Source organism: Diceros bicornis, chromosome 17 (genome assembly GCF_020826845.1).
Source record: "Diceros bicornis minor isolate mBicDic1 chromosome 17, mDicBic1.mat.cur, whole genome shotgun sequence".
In the NCBI taxonomy this organism is placed as follows: domain Eukaryota; kingdom Metazoa; phylum Chordata; class Mammalia; order Perissodactyla; family Rhinocerotidae; genus Diceros; species Diceros bicornis.
The window spans coordinates 4,393,761-4,412,996 of record NC_080756.1 but is presented as its reverse complement, the minus strand read 5'-3'; the positions used below and the strand labels follow the sequence as shown (position 1 = coordinate 4,412,996).

The following is a 19,236-nucleotide window of genomic DNA, read 5'->3' as shown; positions in this document are numbered from 1 at the left end:
GATAATTGTCTTCTGAATTAAGGAATGGATATGCTTGTCCTTTTTTCCTAGTATTGGCAGTGGATTTGCCTACTTGTGTCTAAAATAGAACTCTTTTTGTTATTCCCAAATTTCCACTCTTCAAGTCTTCCTCTCAATTAAAGACATCACTACTGACTCAGTTGCTGAGCCTTATACCTCAGGAGTCATCCATGATCTTCCCTTTCTCTCATCTTCATATCCAACCCATAAGCACGTTCTGTTAGCCCTGCTTCAAGTCACGTCCTAAATTTCACATTTGTCACCATCTCTAGCACTTGTGCAAGCCACCATTATTCTTAACCTGTCCAAGTGCCACCACCTTCTATTTGGCTTTTCTGCTTCTGCTACTGCCCCTTCTCATTTCAGAAGGATCTCTCTCAAACATTCACAGGTGACCTCACTCCTCTCCACAAAATGCTCCATGACGCCATCACACATGGAAATATAATCTAAATTCTGTACCAAGGACTGCACTAGTGGGCCCTTCCAACCTCCCCACCCATGTCCAAATCCGAATCTGATCCCCACCCCCAAATCCCTTACTTCTGTAGCAAGAGCCCTTTTGCTGTTTTTCAAATCCACCACGCACATTATTCTGGCTCACGTCTTTAACACGGCCTCCTCGCTCTGCCTGGAATGCTCTCCTCCCAGATTCTCCCATGGCTGGCTCCTTCTTACCCTTCAAATCTCTGCTCCAAGCTTACTTCCTTAGAGAGTCATCCTATGAAAATAGCTCCCCCACAGTCATTCTCTAACCCCCATTCTGCCTTTATTTTCCTCAGAGCACTTATTACTGTCCAAATTTTACTTGTTAATTTAAAATTTAACTTTCTATACTAATATAAGCTTCATGAAGACAGGGATTTTTTTCTTTCCTGTCTCCAGTTGAATCTCCATTGTATACAACAGTAATTGGCCCACAGTAAACACTCAGCAAATATTTGCTGGGATAATGCGATCTCTTTATCCAGAGGCTTATCTTTACCGATTGGTGAATGTTGTTGATTGGTGAATGTTGTTGGCTCCGTGAAGTAGCATTGCACTGTGTGAAGACAATTTACTTAAATGGGAACTAGCACCAACCTTTAAACCCCGCATACCTGGTAGCTACTGACAAGGACTCCTTCCAGGACCAGACTTAAGTCCGGCTCCTCTGGGCCCTCTTCTTGACTAGGCCTTGGCCTTGGCCTAGTGCTTGGCCTGCTGAGTCTAGCTTTAGCAAGAATTCTGCTAAATCGGTTTATCGAGAATCCCTCCACTCTTGAATACATAATAGAATTCCTCATCCCCCTCTTGATATCTAATCAAGTTCCTCGTAGTAATTTTCCTTCCAACAGCTCCCTCACCCTCGCCTTGCCCATTGGCTATAAATTTCCAGCTGCTTCTGCTGTCTTTGGAGTTGAGTTCACTCTCTCTTCTCTGTGATCTCTCTCACAATAGTCTTGAATAATCCTCCTTGCCATGTTTCACAAGGGTCTGCTGCAATTTCTCTTTAACACTAGAGACCAAATATTTACCTACTGGGCTTGCTTAAATCCACCTAATGAATTTTCATTGCTCCCCCACCAAACTTTCATATGTTCCTTGCAGTGGGAAGGGTCAAGGAGAGGCTTTTCTTGTCCGTGTGACTGAAGAATATGGTTTCTCTAGCACACAGGGGAAAGTCAGGAAGAATAAAGGCTACAGGATTTTTTTTATCACCTGTATAGCGGTTATCGCTTACTCATTTTGTCACATTTATTTTCAATTGTTCTTGTGGTGACGTTTTAATGGATAATACAAAAACAACGCTTGATTCAAAATGACACCCCAAATCTCCTAAACAAAAACACGCTCAGAATACAAAAGATAGTTCCCCTTCTGCCACACAATCCATATAATTCTCGTCCAGTCCACCCTGACTCGGTGCTGACTTGCCATTACATGATTATACCTGCAACATCAAACTCGATTTCCAGAGTGACCTTGCTCGTGATGGAAGAGTCTCGGAGGAGCTGATTGGCTTCCTCGAAGGTGCTGTCTTCGGTAGGAATTCCATTAATGGCCATCACTCTGTCTCCAATCTGTAGCACTCCACATCTAAATTCAGAACCACATGTTAGAGGCTGTAGACAGGGTTAATAATCATCACGTTGAAGTTACCAAGTCTATTTTGTTTGATCCTTGCAAAACAGCAAAATCACTTGGTCTTGTTTATTCAATGCTGTGGGAATCATATTAGGTCAACTGCAGTGTCTTGAATTCTTCCATTTCATGGCTACAAATACAAGCAAGAGAATCTTGAAGTATCCCAGGGAAGTAATTAATAATTCAGCACCATGGTATTATTATAATCTGATCAGAACTAATATACAGCAATGATGAATCTCCATTCCCCCATGGCAGAGAATTATTAAAGTTTGAACTTCAGAGTTTTTTTTTAATCAACATTTTTTCCTTTTTAATTAACATAGTCTCTAGTCCCTGATGGACAAAAATCTGCCAGATAAAGGCATCCATGCTTGTTATTCTTCTCAAACCTGATCAAGAACATAAAATTTTATCGTCATAACAGAGTTCATTGTCTTGCATTTCCTGCATTGAGCACTGTTCCGTAATTTATTAGCTACTCAAAGACAGCCAGCACAAGAAATGCAGAGCAGAAAAAGAGGCTATCAAAGAAAGCATCTCACCTCTCTGCCGGGCTGTCGGCTTCGATATAGGAAATCAGAGGTGGGGAAGAGAGAGTCTCTGTGGCAAACACACTGCCCTGCAGTTGGATTCCAAATCCTGTGACGGGATCTGCTGTCAGCACAACCTCTGTGGTTTCCGTGTGAACAACCTGCCCAGCCAGGCCCACCGTGCTAGAGGCTAAAGACACTGGAGGAACACACACGGAGGACAATGACTTTAGGTTGGAGCAAGCAGCAGGAATACCCACCAGCATTTCTGAAAGAGACCACGTCTCTGAAATAAAGCTCACTGGCAATGGTGGGAGGTAATATTTGGTCTTCTAGCAAAAAGTTTAACCAGAGCTGAACAAGATGAATGAATCTCCCAGTATATGTCACATTTTTGTCACAAACCAGTGCAGCCCCCTCCATACCAGGACAGTTGTGGGAGCCGTAGGAGGAGGATGGCCTTGGGGTACAGGTACCTGGGTTCTGGTCCCGGCTCCACCACTAAGCAACCAGCTGGGTGACCTTGGGCAAGTCATTAATCTCTTTCCTATCTAGGAAAAAGGGAGTTGGGCTACCTGGTCTAATGTTTTTCCCCTTTAGCCACTGCGCCTAAGCTTTAAGCTTCTTACGAACGATCTAACCTTCAGCTTTGAAGAAACAATCAAAGTCTGGCTCCTGGAGTGGTGAGGACGTGCTGGTCATCAACCTTATCTAGCACGGGTGGGTGGGATGGAGTCCTTTACACTCTACATTCCTCCTCCTCTGCTGCCCAAAATTGGTGTCTTCAGCCCTTGTTCTTTCCCATGGGTCCCCAGCCTACTGCGTCGTCTCTTATTTCATCCATTCCTCTGATCCTCTTCTAAGCCTCCAGGCACACCTCTCTGTCTTGTTCCCATCCTCAACCCAGGTCATGAAAGGGCTGCTCCCCTCCTGGATGCCTTTCTCTCAGCGCTGCCTCCGGGCCCCGCATGCCTCTGCTCTCTGCGAGCAAGCGCCCTGCCTGCTTGGTCCTGTGCTGCCCTGTCACTTCCTCCAAAAAGGGTCTATGGCCCCCTTACTTTAACTGAAACCTGATGACACCATGCACCTCAAAACACTTTGCAGCCAGAGCCATTTTCTTTCACTCTCCCTGCGTGGGGCAAGAAGAGAGAAGGGTTTACAACACTCCTTGCTCACCATATACAGCACTTTTTTTTTTTTTAAACCTCAAACCGCTCCTATTTAACGCTCCATATTCTGTACCTATTTCTGCTTTGTCTGCTTTGTCTCATCTCTAAACCCATAGTTTTCTACATTTACAAAACTCCCTGTGTTTTCTCACTGACTTCAGCACTTGGCTCTTCATCTGTCTCCTTTAAGGTGTAGCTTTTCCTTGTCCTCAGCATCTTTGACATCATGGCGACAATCTAACGCACTGGCTTTCTGGTTCTTCAGCTCTCTCACTGCGAGTTACTAGCAATTCCACCCTACTTCAGCTCTCTGCCAGCAGAGCCCTATGCTGGACCCCGTACCCCTTCAAAATGGGTAGAGCTCCAAGATCTCAGTATCTGAATCCTCCCTGTTGATCACAGACCCTTACTAGCCCTCTCTCCCGGTCCCTGCGATCTAACTTTCTCCTCTTTATGACTTCTATCCCATTTCCTCCCACTTGTCTCCTGGTCTAGTGGTTTCCAAAGAATATTTTCAGCAACAGATTTTTTTCCTCCTTCAGATGAAAGCATATAAGGGATGGCTTTATATTCCAGATAAAAACAGACCTACTGCAGTTGAGATAGGAACGGGAGACCCCAGAGGTCCCCTCTTCTCTCAGGTGGGAATCTGGTGAACGAGTTTGAAAGCCGTCATCTTTACCCATTGCCTTTTACCAGTATTGTTTCCCTCCACACTCCACGTGGACCCCTGGTGACCACTTCAATGATGCATCTGTGAGTATCAGAGACTCTTAAACCTCATACGATTTCTACCCTCTGATGCTCTGTACTCTGGTAACGCCCAGTCACCTCCACTGTTACTAAGTTGCTGAAAGGCTAGAGAAAGTCATGACAAATTCACAGTATTCTCTATGGGGCCCTGGAATCTTTTGTTGTGTAATGCTTTGGTACCTTATTTGATTCCTCACAGGATCCACCTCAAACATTTCCACCCTTATCAGGGTCAAACTACTCTTTTCTTCATTTCCTACAAGACAGAAAGGATCCAGCCACTTGACGAGTTCCTTAAACAACATTCTTCTCAACCTCGATTTCTCTGTATCAGTGTCTGTTCTCTCTCCCTTCGTCCTGCTTCAGGTGGCTGAATCTTTCCTTCTATCTCAAGGCTAACGCCTCCTTTCAGTGTTTTTGATACTATCGCTTCCTGCTCCTTTTGTGATTCTGTGCCATAAAAACTTCTCTCGCTGCTTTTTCCAACTTTGCCCCCCACTATCCCAGCTTTCTGATCTCTCTCTCTGACTGGTACTAACTCCGAAACTGCTTCAACTTTGGCTTCTCCCTTTGCCCTTTCCTGAAACTGCTCACACTGATGACTTCCTGATTGCCAAAATCGACCACCCCTCCACTCTCACGGCTCTGCAGCAACTGGCTTGGGAGCCATGTCTCTCTTTCTGAAGTTGCTCCTCTCTTAGTTTCCATGAAGCTTGGTTCTTAGTTTGTTACTTTCTCAGCCCCTACCAGCTCCTTTGCTTCCTCTGCACTCCAGAGAGTTGCCCCTGGTTCTGTCCTAAGCCCTTTTTACTCCCATTCTTTCCCTCATTCACTTCCAATGCTTCTAAAACGTGACCTCTGCATACATCTTCTCAAATCTACCTCTCTGGTTTCTCTCAAGCTCCAGTGATGAATTTCTTGACTTGATGGATATCCCATCCACAAGGATGTCTCACTGACTCCTCAAACTCGACATTTTCAAAATTGAGTTCATCGTCTTCTCTTTCTCATTGCCACTCCTATTTCTATGAATGGGACCCTCACGCTTGTAGTCCTTCAGGCGTGAAATCTCAAAGTAGCCTTGGACTCACATCTCCCCATTGTCTCAAATTCAGTCAATGGCTAAATTCTTTCAGGATGACCACTGAAATATATCTTGCATAAATCCTCTTTTCCCTTCTTACTGTCAATGCCTTACTTCAGCCTTTCATTACTTATTTCAATTATTCGAATATACCTGTTTCTGGGTCCTCTCATGCCCGATGCTTTCTTATTATTGCCATACACATTGCTATACATACATTGCTAGATTATTGCCAGATTAACTTTCTCTTTGTGATGAAGCTCCAATTTATGCACCCTCTGGAGTAGAACCTCATCATTGCTAGTACAGATTACTATACAGACTCCCAACCAGCGACCCTGCCTTTTGTCTTATGCTAACAGCCTCCAAATTACTGCCAAAGTGGCTTTTCTAATGTGCAAAGGCCATCCCCCAGTTTAGGATCTTTTTAAAGATTCTAACTGTGGCTGCTTATTTCCCATGGAACAAAATCTTCAATTCTAGCAGAGCACACAGGACCCTTCACGAGTTCACTTTCTCCTGCCCATCCAGTCTCGGGTTCCCCTTGCTCTCTTCACGTGCCACATGCTCTGGCCCTGCTTTCACAGCTCTGAGTCTGCGTGTACACCGTATCCTCTGCCCCTTTAGTCCTTGCTCTGGGCTTTCGCTGTCCCCTTCTCTGCCTTATCCAGGCAGAATCAGGTACTTACTTTTCTACGTTTCCACATTTCTAATATATGGTCCTATTTCAGCATTTATCGGGTTTTTATTTGCCTGCCTGTCTCTCCACTTGACCCTGAGTTCTTTAAAGATTGGGACCAGATCTTCTCATCTCTGAAATCCCAGTGCCTGGAACATTCAGGGAATGCTAAGTGAATGAGGAATAAATCAAGTTTTGTGATACCATCTGCTTTTCCCTTTTTGGAACTAACATTTCATGTAGATTCTGCTGAGTTAAGGAACCAGAAGCTGTCCTTTGAGACGCAAATTTTCCTACGGTGTAGAACATTCCAGCACTGCAGCCGCCGTGGCGGAGGATGGTGAGGTGGTCATTTGTCAAGGGGGAGTAAGGAAAAGCGTACTTCTTCTGAAGAAGCACCATCACTGTTCTGTCTCAGCAGGATTAACGTCAGTGAGATTAAACGGCCTGCAGTGGGGTGAAGGTGGCCTCCAACCCTAAGCTTTTCACAGGTGGTGGCCCAAGATTTCAAAGTGTGACACATGCAGCATCACATGTTAGCTCAGACCACATTTTCTCGTGGGCCTTTGTTAATGTCAACTGTACTTTGATTCCTCTCCAGATCACACATTTTGTTATTGGTGGCACAAAACCACGAGAACATACCATTTCCTGTCGGTAAGGATCTGGAGAGTCGCATGTCTTTCCAGTTAGTACTCACAGCAGGCGGGAGTATACTATTAGAACATCACCTACTTGGCAGCTTACTTCCACCCCATCTTCTAGGTGAAGCTTTTGGGCTTCAACAAGAATACTTTCGGTGAAGAATATTTTCTCCATAGGTTCACATTAATATTTTTTTCCATTTGATACAATTGGAATTGGATACATTGGATACAATTGGTACAGATGTTTGAACCACTTAATTGGAGTTATAAACTGTTTTTGAACCTTTAAGTCAGCTGAGTACCAGGTCCACTAAGAAAGAGCAAGAAGAAATGGGTCAATTTAAGAGTCATAGGGGGGATTAGGTTAGATATAGTGAAGACTTTCTCAAAGGAGAGACTTGCTATATTTTTTGAAACAGAGAAGACGGTTGAGGAATTTTGTTCTCTACAAGGTTTTGAAAACAGAAGCAAGAACTAATTCACTGTGGGTGTCATTAAACTTAGAAGCTCTATCTAGAGGCAAGCTGAGGTGATAGAACACCTCACACGCTAGAACACAATTTAGGATTAAAAATGTATTAAACATTGGTTTTATAATTACATGAAGTTAGAATTTACCTAATAAATATAGGGTCATATTAAATGTAGGATTTGACAATTTTACAGAGAACTCTGAAAGTTCTCTGACACATTGTCATCTGTTCTTTGAAACAGTAAAATTTCATTTAAAATTACATGTACTGATTACTTACACATATTAAAGTCTTGAAAATTATTACCAGATATGAAAAAGATAAATTGTAGATTTAAAGATGATGAGCTGGAAGAGAGAACAACCAATATTAGTTGGAGGAGAAAAAGATGAGCTTGATTATCCTGCTTCATTAATGTGGTCAAGCAGTAGAAGAAAATAAAGGTGATTTATGAATTATACCCCTGCAGGTTAGAAATCTGTATGATGAATTCTCTCTCCAGGAGCAAATACTCCTGCAAGGCACCGGCTCTGGCCTGAGGCGTGCCCACTTCTACTCACAGGTGAAGATGGATAGGACTGAATCGCTGACAGGCTGTGTTTGAAAACTGCTAACTGGTGTGTGCCCCAGTCGTGTCCAGGATTCCACCTGCTCTGTCCTGTTCCCATTCACATTTGGGGGGGTTTTGTTCACAACCCTTTGAGTTTGCAAGAAATGACCCTGTGTTTTTGTCAATTCTTGTCTTTCCTAGTGTAAGCAAGGGAGGGGAACCAAAGACAGCTCATTAACTCCTAAAGTTTAAAACTCTGCCACATGTTTGCTTAATTTAGAAGGCTGTGAGGTTTACCATCGGGTAGAAAATGCATTTAAAAAGTATAGAGAGCAGGGGGCCGGCCCGGTGGCGCAAGCGGTTAAGTGCGCGCGCTCCGCTGCGGCGGCCCGGGGTTCGCTGGTTCGGATCCCGGGCGCGCACCGACGCACTGCTTGGTAAGCCATGCTGTGGCGGCGTCCCATATAAAGTGGAGGAAGATAGGCACAGATGTTAGCCCAGGGCCGTCTTCCTCAGCAAAAAAAGAGGAGGATTGGCGGATGTTAGCTCAGGGCTGATCTCCTCACAAAAAAAAAAAAAAAAGTATAGAGAGCAAAGGAGTGCAAAGATTTATTAACACATTGTGTTCATCCTTATCTGATCCTGTAATTGAAGACCTCTGCCTCACTAAAGTGTTCCACACTGGGGTCGACTTGCTGGACCCAACAAATTGTGCATCACGTGATCCAGTCCAGGAGCGTGGTGGAGGTGGCCCACAGCTCCCTTCTCCAAATGGGGGCAGGGGCAGATCTTAAGCTAACCCCTGCAAGGGCTCCATACATGGTCACTTATAAAAGCTTACCAGTAGCTGCCTTTGTCTTTCGTTCTTTTTTCAGGAGTCGGTGGAAGGGGCAAAAGTAGTCAGACTGTTTCATTCTCTTGCTTTCATCTCTTTTTAACGTTGCCCTCCCTAGTAGTAAATGATGATGATAAAAGAGGCTAAGACCATTCTGGGAATGTGTTCTAACTTCTACTCTTTGCTGCAACTCAGGCAGACTGGGAACAGGCAGAGTCTCTACCCTGGCTCTGTGTACAGGAGAGGGAAGCAGAAAGCAGAGGGAACTAGCCAGATCCACTGCTCGGTCATGCCGCCATCACAGGGGATAATGGCATTCTGGAAGGAGATTTGGCCTCCACAGCAGAAAAACGGGCAGCCTAGGCAGTGAGGCAAAAGGTCAGTAAGATTCCAGAAGAGGTGACAAGAGGGTTGCCTCTGTGACATGGCTCTGCACCCTCCCAGGGCTTTGTGACACTCCTCAAAGCCAGTGCTGGGTGTACTCATTCTCCCTGTGAAACAAACATGGCACTCTCCTGTTTTAATCCTTGTACCACGTTGTTACAGACTTTCTGTGTTTTCCCCTTTGATCAATCATACAGAATGTTTTAATATTTATGTGACAAGATTTCATTCTCTTCTGGCCATGTCCTTCCTTTGTACTAGAAACATATATGAGAATTTTTTTCTGTTTTGCAGGCTCTGGCCTCAACTCATCACCAATACAGCAAAGAGACTTTTTATTATATTTGTGACTTTGCCATGATTCCCCATCCATACAAATGGCCTGGTTGCTGTAGAAACATAAGTATGAGAAAGGGGGGTAGCAAATGGTGGTACAGAATAGAGACAAAAATAAAGTGAAATAAACCGTGGTAAAGTGAGAGTGGCAATAAAACTTTTATCATCAGTTATTTCGGAAAACCTTTACATCTAATGGGACCATACCAAACTTAAGCAAAAAAAAAAAAAAAAAAAAAAAAAGGAAACTAAATCTTTTTTTTTTCTAATTTTGGAATAGTGTCATTTTTTTAGGTCTTTTTGAAGTGGGAATAAAAGTTCATAGTTTGTTTTAACCTTATTGTTTGATTAAAATATAAAATAGATGATCTCCTGAGACCCATTTATAAACATCCTGGTAGGTATATGGTCAGTGGTGCTCTGGTGGCTAATGTCTACAGCAAACACAAATAGCTAGAAACTTCTTGAGCCAGGTTTCTGTTTACATTTCTACTGTATTGGAGAAGAACGTCTTGATTCAAGAGAGAGTTGATGAGTTGGTGATGGGCATCAGTGATAGTGTGGCCTCAGCTTTGGTTCCTACTACAAAATTCAAGGTGTATAAATATCAACCTGCGATAGCCAGACACGTTACCATTCATTTGCAGTCACGAATGTCCTTATTCAACACAGCAGGTCTTGCCTCACGCAAACACACGTTTAGCCATTGAAGCACAAGTACAAACATTAATGAAATCGTTTTAATTGCTCGTCCCTGCTGAGGGCTGTTAGCCTGTTTCTGCCAGTGAGGAGCGCTGCACGTGAAGCCGTCACAAGTAGAAAATTTCGTGTACGAATGTCCACCACAAACCCTGAAGGTGCTCTGTGGAGGACTCGAGACCTATGCATTACGCCAAAGTGGAACCACTGAAAAATGCCTGAATCTGAGAGCAACGTCAACAGGTTTTCACACGTGACAATTCAGATTCAACCATAATAACGGCTAACACTTAAACTATTCAAAATAGCTAATAATTAAATAGTGCTTACAGTTTACCAGGTGTCGTTCTAGCATATGCACACACACACATATATATGCAATTATAGTAGTTATTTCATTGGATAATTGTGAGGAGTTTATGACGATATATATGTACATATACTCATCATAGTCTATAGCATATTTCTTGTCCTGTATGTCCCTTTTGGTGGTGAGAATATATATATATATATATATATATATATTCTCATATAATCTTCACAATTACTCAATGAAGTAAATACTATAATTATTTTCATTTTGTAGCTAAGAAAACCAAGTCATAGAGAGCTTAAGAAGCTCGCACAAGGTCCTACAGCTAGAAAGTAATGATGCTGGGATGAGAACCCAGCCAGCCTGGTTCCAGAGTCTATGCTTGTAACCAGTTCACTATACTGCTTTCAACTAGTTTCTTCCAAGAGTAAATAATTTACTCTAGTGTCAGCTAAGAAACAAATGAGACTCTAGAAGCTCCTTGCTCTCATTTTGACTAACTCAATCTTCCTTCTATTTTCCTAACTTCAAATTTAGCGTTATGTACATATACTAAAGATGACGAATCTCCTTATATTTAAAAGGATACACATGTCAAAATCATGAATACACCACAGTGGTGGCTCTATCTTTTGCAAAGGTTGTCTTTGTAAGGAAACCTTCAGGTTCCCGTAACATGAAGAGACCATTTCCCAGTATGGTGACGGCTAGTCTCCTACACTGATGGTGGCACTGGTGGGACTGATGACAGATCCACCTGCAAAGATGAGTCTCTAGCAAATAAGCTGAAGAGCCAATAGGTTCCACCACCCCTTCTCACAAGACCATTCTCTCTTCACTGCCAGCCTGGAAGCATCTGGGTGTGGTTTTATTTGGGTAACTTAAGGGTGTTCCTTACTGTATTCTCATGGTAAGCACAGGAAGAGACCTGGTCTTCTTGGAGCTTCTTTACAGGAATCACAATCACAGCCACTAAAGAGACACATAGGACAAGGAATCTCACACCTCCCTAGACTATGATTAGATCTGGTTGGCAAGACAGGTGTTTTCTGCCTCTAGAACTTACGTGAGTATGATGAGAGACTATGATCTTCCCCAACAGAAAAGAAAAATTGGGGAGTGATTTGTTTCTTCCCTGTTAAGGCATTCGATTACCCTTTCTTTCTTTCTATGTACAACCAGTTATCCAAAAGCAAGTAGCCAACCACATCTTCCTAGTCTTGCCTAGTCTATGTTGTGCTTGGCTCTCCCAGAAGATCATATTTCCAAGATTCATAGTTGAAATTCCTAGACGTTAGGACGCTCGCTATAATGATGAGCATCCTTCCAGTCTTCCTAAAGCTGGAGTGGGCAACAGAAATACATGTTAGAGCAGTGACTCTCTATGAGGAAGGTTCCTGGGGAAAGTATTGGAATCTTGGGGAATGAGATATAGTTTGAAAAGGCATGTTCAAACTTATCATTGCTTTTTTTTGGGGGGGAGGGTCATGAAATACAATTTAATATGAAATTTATAATAATGTTAAACAAACGCATGAGATTCTTATATTTATCAAAAAGGGGACATAGTTTTCAAAAGATTGCTTTAGAGTGAATAAGAAATGAAAAACAAAGGTTTTATGTCCAAAGCTACTCAGAATATAAGAAAGAAATTTTAAAGGGAAAATCACATCTTTGGTTATTTTATTAGATCCAAAGAGCATGAAAAAGTTTCAATTAGAAAGTCGTAGGCAAAGGTAGCGTGAACTAACAATTCAGTCTGAATTGTATTCCCCGCCGTAATTGTCACACAGATGATGGATATCATTTCAGTGGTCTTTGGCACAGAGCTGTGAGCTACTGAGCATTGACCTGATCATTCAGGCGCTGTCAAACACTCTCCTCGCAGGTTTCTGTATTTCAAAGACTCTAACCTGCCCACACGCTTTCTCCAGGCCAAACGACATTATTGGTTAACATTTCACTTACGTGAGCTTTTGAAGTCTTTCTTTTTCAGTCTCCTCCTCATCATGGTTCCCCGTGGGCTAGTGGAGTAGAGGCTTCGAGGTAAAGTCCCCATGTTCAGGGAACTCAGGCTGTACGCACTCATGGAGGTAGGAGAGAAGGATGAAGACACCATTGCTGCTGTAAGAGAGTGGAGACTTGGCACAGAGCATTCTCAGGTGCGGTGTGAGCCTGCCGCACTTGCCAACCAGTCATAATCCAGAGAGACACACGTGACACACAGCAATGGCTGGTAAGTATCCCAACCAGACAGAGACCAGGTCTCAGAGGCCATGGCGACAGTGCTTTAGAAACTGAGTTACTAGAGCCTACAAATGCCTGAGGAGCGGCGTAACCCTCAGCACAATGGGACCCAGAGAGAGGCTCTATGAATTTTGCTTTAGACAAAACAAAATCCAAACATTAAAACAGGTTTCTCCATAAACAACACCATGATGCATCAGATACATAATCTCATTTTCATAAATATCTTCTGACATGAATTTCACAAGTGATTCTGCATATGCAAAGAACTGAGAACACTGTACTCTGTATAATATTCTAAATTGTTATTTCCTGACCATGTATAAGGCATTCTGAACATTTGCATCCTTTCCTAACGACAAATGCTTTCTGATGGAAAAGAGAAAGACTTAGGAGACGTGAGAAATGATAAGTTGCTATTGCAAAAAAAGCACACAACATCCATGAAGCCAAAGATGGTCTGAATTAGATGAGGAGGAAGTGAGAGGAACAGAATTCAAATAAAAGAGGAGGAGGGGAAAGGCGGGAACGTTACGAGGGCTGCTTGGAGGAGGCGTTCTCGGGAGCGTCAGGGTGGGCACTCCGCCGTGGTCGGGGTGGCACGTGTTATAGTGATGGTGGGCATGAAGGTGGCAGTGCTTGCTGGCCCAGGAATCCCACGCAAGTTGCCTGTCGCTCCTCTGAATTTTCACTGCCCATAGGAAGTGATGATGAGAAATAAGAAAAACAAACAAACAAACAAAGAACCAAAAAAGAGGCAAAAGTGACTGAATTGCACAAATAAAAAATGTGAGAAAAAAATGAAAGCTGCTTGCAAAAAAAAAAAAAAAAGAAATCTACTGGCTTTGCCCTTTTCTCAGTGGTCAGCAAAACGGATGATTAACATCAGGGATGGAAACTTCATCTTCCCAAGAATAATGCATGTCTTTCCCCAGCCCATTTTTCCTCCTTTTAAGATGACTGTTGAATCAATTTCTAATCTCCCCCGTGCTTCACAGCAGAAATTAAAAACATTTTTTTTAACTTAAAAGTCAACTCCATAAAGATCTATGGCACATGATTAGTAATTAAAGATTTACAAATCTTGGCCAGTTAGTAGCACTTGTTTTGAGAAAAAGAAAAGCACAAACAATAAATTATATCGGCTCATCATTCAAGCGGTTTACCAGTCACACATCACAATTTACTGCTCTGACACTTTAATTACACTAGGATCCATCACTTGGACTTGATTTTTCTCAACAATAAACCACTCTAATCATCTATCAATATCAGAATCTTATCTGTACCCTAATAAGAAGAAGATAAAAGTCTCAATATATTTTATGATTTTTTTGTATTCTTGAAAAAATGTATTTACATTTGAAAAAAATAGTTAATTCTGAAAATATTTCACATGTTCTTATGTTTCCTTAAGATGCCATAAAATTTTAATAAAGTTTATTTCAAAACTTTGGCATCTTCTTTATTAAAAAAAAAGTATATCATGTTTCCATTCTAATTTCAATATTGTTTTGATTTGATTTTCTACCCAGTGTTCTGCAGGACGAGCAACATTATGTTTGTTACGACGTCTGATGTGAAATTTTTCATTTAACAGTCTTAAAGAGTTAAACATAACATATGAACTTATACCTGCTTTTACTGTCATGATGCTAATGTTAGATGCCTGGCGTGTGAATTACTGAATAGTATTTATTCACATAGGGGGTCAAATCCTCAGTATTAAAGGAGGCTCATTTAGATAAGGGCTGAAGTTTTAGCATCCGTGACATCAGCCTCATTGGCCACATGGTGGCCCTTCTGGAATGAGACAGCACATGGGACAGGAGCACCAGCTTGGCCAGATCCTGTGAGCTGAGCTGACTGGGTTCTGTTCTTGCTCCAGGCCTTCCTCTCTATGTGGCCTTGGCAGTTTCTCGGCCTCTCTGAGCCTCAGTTTCCTCGTATGTCAAACGGAGATCATGAAAGCAGCTACCCCACAGGACGACTGTGAGAAGGCTGCACACAGGTCCTCAGCAGGGTACTGGTACAAGACTAAAAAGAACTGAGTGATCATTAATAGTATTGATTCTGCCTACTTTCTATCTCCTCGCAAAAAAATAAAGTATCTTTTAAAGGAAAGAGATGTATCTCTCGCGCAACAAATTTCACATGTTGGACACTTGCGTTTAGAGAATTATCTCAGAAATCTGCAGAATACTTTCACAGCTATCAAGATTTTGTGGCCCTGATCCATCCGGCCCTTCCTTCTGCCCAGCTGCTGTTTCTGGTGGGATTCCAGCTCCCTCACCACTATTCGAGTTTCAAGCCACGATCTCCTTCACCTGGACCACCACCACACCTGCAGACGTGGCTCCCCGATTCATCTCCTACATACCTACCTTCCACATGCACAACACAGTTAGGGTGGTCTTGTAAACACATAAGTTAGATTATGGCACTCCCATTTAAGCTACTTCAACGGGCTACAGCTACAAAGAGAATCACAAGTGAGCCCTACTTATCTGTCCAGCTTCATCCCCTATCACTCTCCCCATGGTTGACTGTTTCAGCCACACTAGTCTTATCTCTGTTCTTAGAACAAGCCAGGCTCCTTCCTGCCTCAGGGCATTTGCACTTGCTATTATTTCTGCCTCTAGTTTTCTTCTCCCAGTTGTTTGCATGGTTGGCTCCTTCTCATCATTCGGGTCTCAGCTCAGGTGCCACCTCCTCAGAGACGCTGTAATCTCTGTGGCTGAAGTAGCTGCCCTCCCCCACACTATCCTGTTACTATTTACATTCTTCCTACCACTTATTACTGTCCGAAATGGCTTTGTTTATTTAATATATTCTTAATGTTTGTCTCTATACTAGAATTTCATCAGAATAGGATCTACTTTGCTGTCTTGCTTACTAGATATATCATAGCAACTAGAACAGTGCCTAGTACATAATGACTGAGGCATGAATGAGTGAATAAATGAATGCATGAACCAATAGGAATATTAGCCAGTGTCCATGTGCACACTGCAGCAGCCTTTTCCTTGTGATAAAGAGTGTTGCAAAAGAAGTCCCTAATGGATCCTTTCACCACCCTCATTTTACTCTGCGGTGCACAAGAAGACTTTTTAGCAAGACGCAGTCATTGCTGGGTCTGGATAATCTACATGCACAGCCACTCTATTATATTCTTTACAAAGTACTGTCCGTGTTTCAGATGAAGTATAGTAAGTGGACTTCAGAATTCTACACTCACTTTTGGATCCAGTTCTTTACGGAGTGCTTTGAAAACTTTGGGGCAACTTTTAGGACTGTCAAACTCAATACATCAATAAAGAAGATATTATTGACCACTTGGGTGCCCAGCACTGTGCCAATTATTGCATGCAGGTGAAATGTAGGTCATCACCTTTACCTTGACTTTGAACTGTCATAGGGGACTAACTCTTCATACATATGAAATAATTAAGAGACAAAAATGATATCAGATAATGCACGAAATTGCATGCCATGGATAATGAATACAAAAGATGTTCAACAAATAATGTAAGCCAGAGAAGACAGCTACTGCCTATTTGGTATGTACACTCCAAATCTATTCTGTTTAATGGTAGTGTAGTTGACACTCATATATTAGGCAAGTATTTCAGGATTTAAAAATAAGATGTCATATTTTTGGCACACCCACTCTGCAAAGAACATTCATAATACATTCTCCCATTTAATGGTCTGGATAATAACAGCCAACTTTTACTGAGTACTTGCTACATACCAGACACTGTGCTGAGTGCATTTTCATGGACTAGCTCAGATAATGCTCACCACATACCTATGACGTAGGTACTATTATAACGCCCATTTTACAGATGAAGAAACTGAGGTATAGAAAAGTTGGATAACTTGCTTAAGGTCCCAAGTGGTGGACCCACAACTGAAGCTCTGGAAGTCTGACTCTAGAGTCCCTGCCCTGACTCTTCCTATGGGAGTTCCTAAGCCCTTCGTTACAGATAAATATACAGCAAGTTAAAATATAATGCTTTTCCCATTATCCCGTGGTGACATCACTGCTGAAGTGATGAAGTCTTAAGAGGTATCTGACGTGGACGGTACTTCTGTTTGTTCTCCTCTCTCATTGGACCCTCCTGCCCTGTCCAGGATGTCTAGGGGTGCAGGCAGCAGCTACTCCTGTGGTCGCTCCTGGAGCTCACAAATGGAAGTCCTCCTGGTCTGAATGTATCGAACCTTGTGATTCTGCTCACATTTTCTTTTCCAAAGCCTCAATTTCCTTCAATTACAAGATTATACTTCTCAAAGACCAATTTCTAACCTCACTGAAAACTCATTCTTGTTGGCTTTTTAATGTTGCTATTTACCAGCAAAAGGCACAGTTAATGCCTTATTCCTAGTTGATGTGCCCATTTCTGTCTTTCTCTGAAAACACTGTGGTGAATGCTTTCTTGCTAAGCAAAATTTGGGAAATGGTGTATCTCCATCCACCCATGAGATGAGACACATGCTGTTCAGGCATCAGAGATCTTGGAAAAACAACCAGAACTTTCTTGTGGAAAAAGTGTAAACTATGTAAGACAGCTCCACTACACACAAACAGAAGTTTGAGAATTACAAACACCATAAATTTTTTTTTGTATTTTTTTCCCTTTTTAGAGTGTGATTTAATTATGTCCAGGAGCCAATATTTATTTCCTCTTGGACATGCAAGTCTGACGTTAATGTAAAATGCAGGGATATGTCTGTATGCCAGATAACGAATAACGTGAACAATTTCCAGCAAAAGTGGGTGACAGTGTCAGAAGTGGAAGCTAGAATTACTTAAGTTACCAGCCTAGCCTCTCACTCTCTGAAAAATCACAAATGACATCAGGTTTTCCACAAGGAAGAAAAAAAAAATTTGTTCTTGGTCTCCATACATTTTAGTATATAAATTCACGTTCTCAAATTGTCTTGGCAGGTAAAAATATTTAATATTTCATGAGTTGGAAACTATTTGAACTATTTATGATTTGTATATAGGGCAAATAAAAGGGGGAAAATGAGGTTGTTAAAGACAATGACATTTTTAAAGGGTCTGTTACACATTTCTGATTCACCGATCCCAGAATTTACTAAGCAAAATCTCAGGCTGAAAAGGCACTACACACACTGTGCATGCTTCTACCTACTGCGCTCCAGAGCCAGTGACGACTGCAGATTAATATAGAAGAAATTCACAGGTTTAGAAGTCACCCCTCAGCCAGCATGTGGGGGAGGCCCTGGGAACGGTGCATGCCCATGAACTGCTCCCTCCTGGAGCTCCTTATCGTTTCTATTCCAATGAGGCAGAATTTCTTTTCATAACCTGCCCAGGCTGCATCATTGCTCTACTCCAATGTGTAAAATTAAAATCTGATAAAGGTAATGCTGTACCAGAGATTTTCATTAGCTCCAAGGCTGTCTAAGCTCCATTTAATTAAAAAAGGGTGCATACAGCTGACTCGCTCGGTATGAGAATTATCTGTCTCTCTTTTTTTCCAAACTGTGGAAAAATGCAGTGTGTTTTAGAAGGTGGGAGACACGTAATACAAATGACCTCCTCATCAGCAAAATCTCGATTCCAGAGAACATTGTTCTCTCTCTCTAAAGGTACAGAAGGTTCTTCTCCTCTAGGGCCCCTGACAGCACTGCTGAGGCTTCGGGAATTGATTTCGAGGGATAAAGGAGGAGGGTGCTGGGCTTAAGGAAAAGGAGGGAGGAGGAGCTGGAACAAAGACCCCCTTGAGAGTGTTTCTTCATTTGATTTTGGGCTCAAAGTCCTTTTTCTTGCACCAAGTTTTGTTTCAAGACGCCTAGGTGGGTATATAAGCACGTACTCAGCAACCACGCCTGTGAACTCCAAGACGGTGGGAACGTAGATCCCCTCAGCTGACGCTTGCTATTGAATAACTGTGATCAAATACCCTGACTCGCTCAGGAAAGATATTTGGGCAGAAAAGTTGTTCTCCACCCAAAGAAAAAACTACCCTGGCAAACAGACAAAACATAAAGAAAGTCAACCCTTCCTACAACTGGGTTTTTTCCCCCCCAAATATTTGAAGGGCCTGCTATTAATACATACTTTGTAACTATCTACAAAAAAGTGAAAGTTTCACTCTTTGCCTTCATTGTCCTTCAAGTACAGTGGAAATTCTACTTGAATAACAGGAAGTCAAATTATTTCCCTTCTTTCCACACTCAATTTGCACCAAAGGCTCTTTTTTTTTTTTTTTTTAATATCAAATAGTACTAGTCTGAAAATTCTCTGAAACATTCTTAATGTTTCTTTCCTCCTCTTTTCTTTGGGGGTTTCAAGTAAATTACCTGAGGCTTAGAAAAAGGGATTTGGAAGATGAAGAGTAAACAAAGATAAC

General features: G+C 42.1%; 1 protein-coding gene across 8 annotated transcripts in view; it reads right to left on the bottom strand.

Moving 5' to 3' along the window:
- The window catches only part of GRIP1 (glutamate receptor interacting protein 1), a 632,136-nt gene that overhangs the window by 77,474 nt on the left and 535,426 nt on the right, over nt 1-19,236 (bottom strand). For 5 of the 8 annotated variants that reach the window (XM_058557692.1, XM_058557694.1, XM_058557689.1 and 2 more), the window contains 4 exons: nt 13,386-13,541; nt 12,572-12,727; nt 2,694-2,880; nt 1,955-2,100 (listed from right to left, as the gene is read on the bottom strand). In XM_058557692.1, coding sequence (XP_058413675.1) covers nt 1,955-2,100; nt 2,694-2,880; nt 12,572-12,727; nt 13,386-13,541 — 645 coding nt within the window. The remainder of the gene's footprint in view (nt 1-1,954; nt 2,101-2,693; nt 2,881-12,571; nt 12,728-13,385; nt 13,542-19,236) is intronic. The other 3 variants (XM_058557690.1, XM_058557693.1, XM_058557695.1) reach the window with 3 other exon arrangements.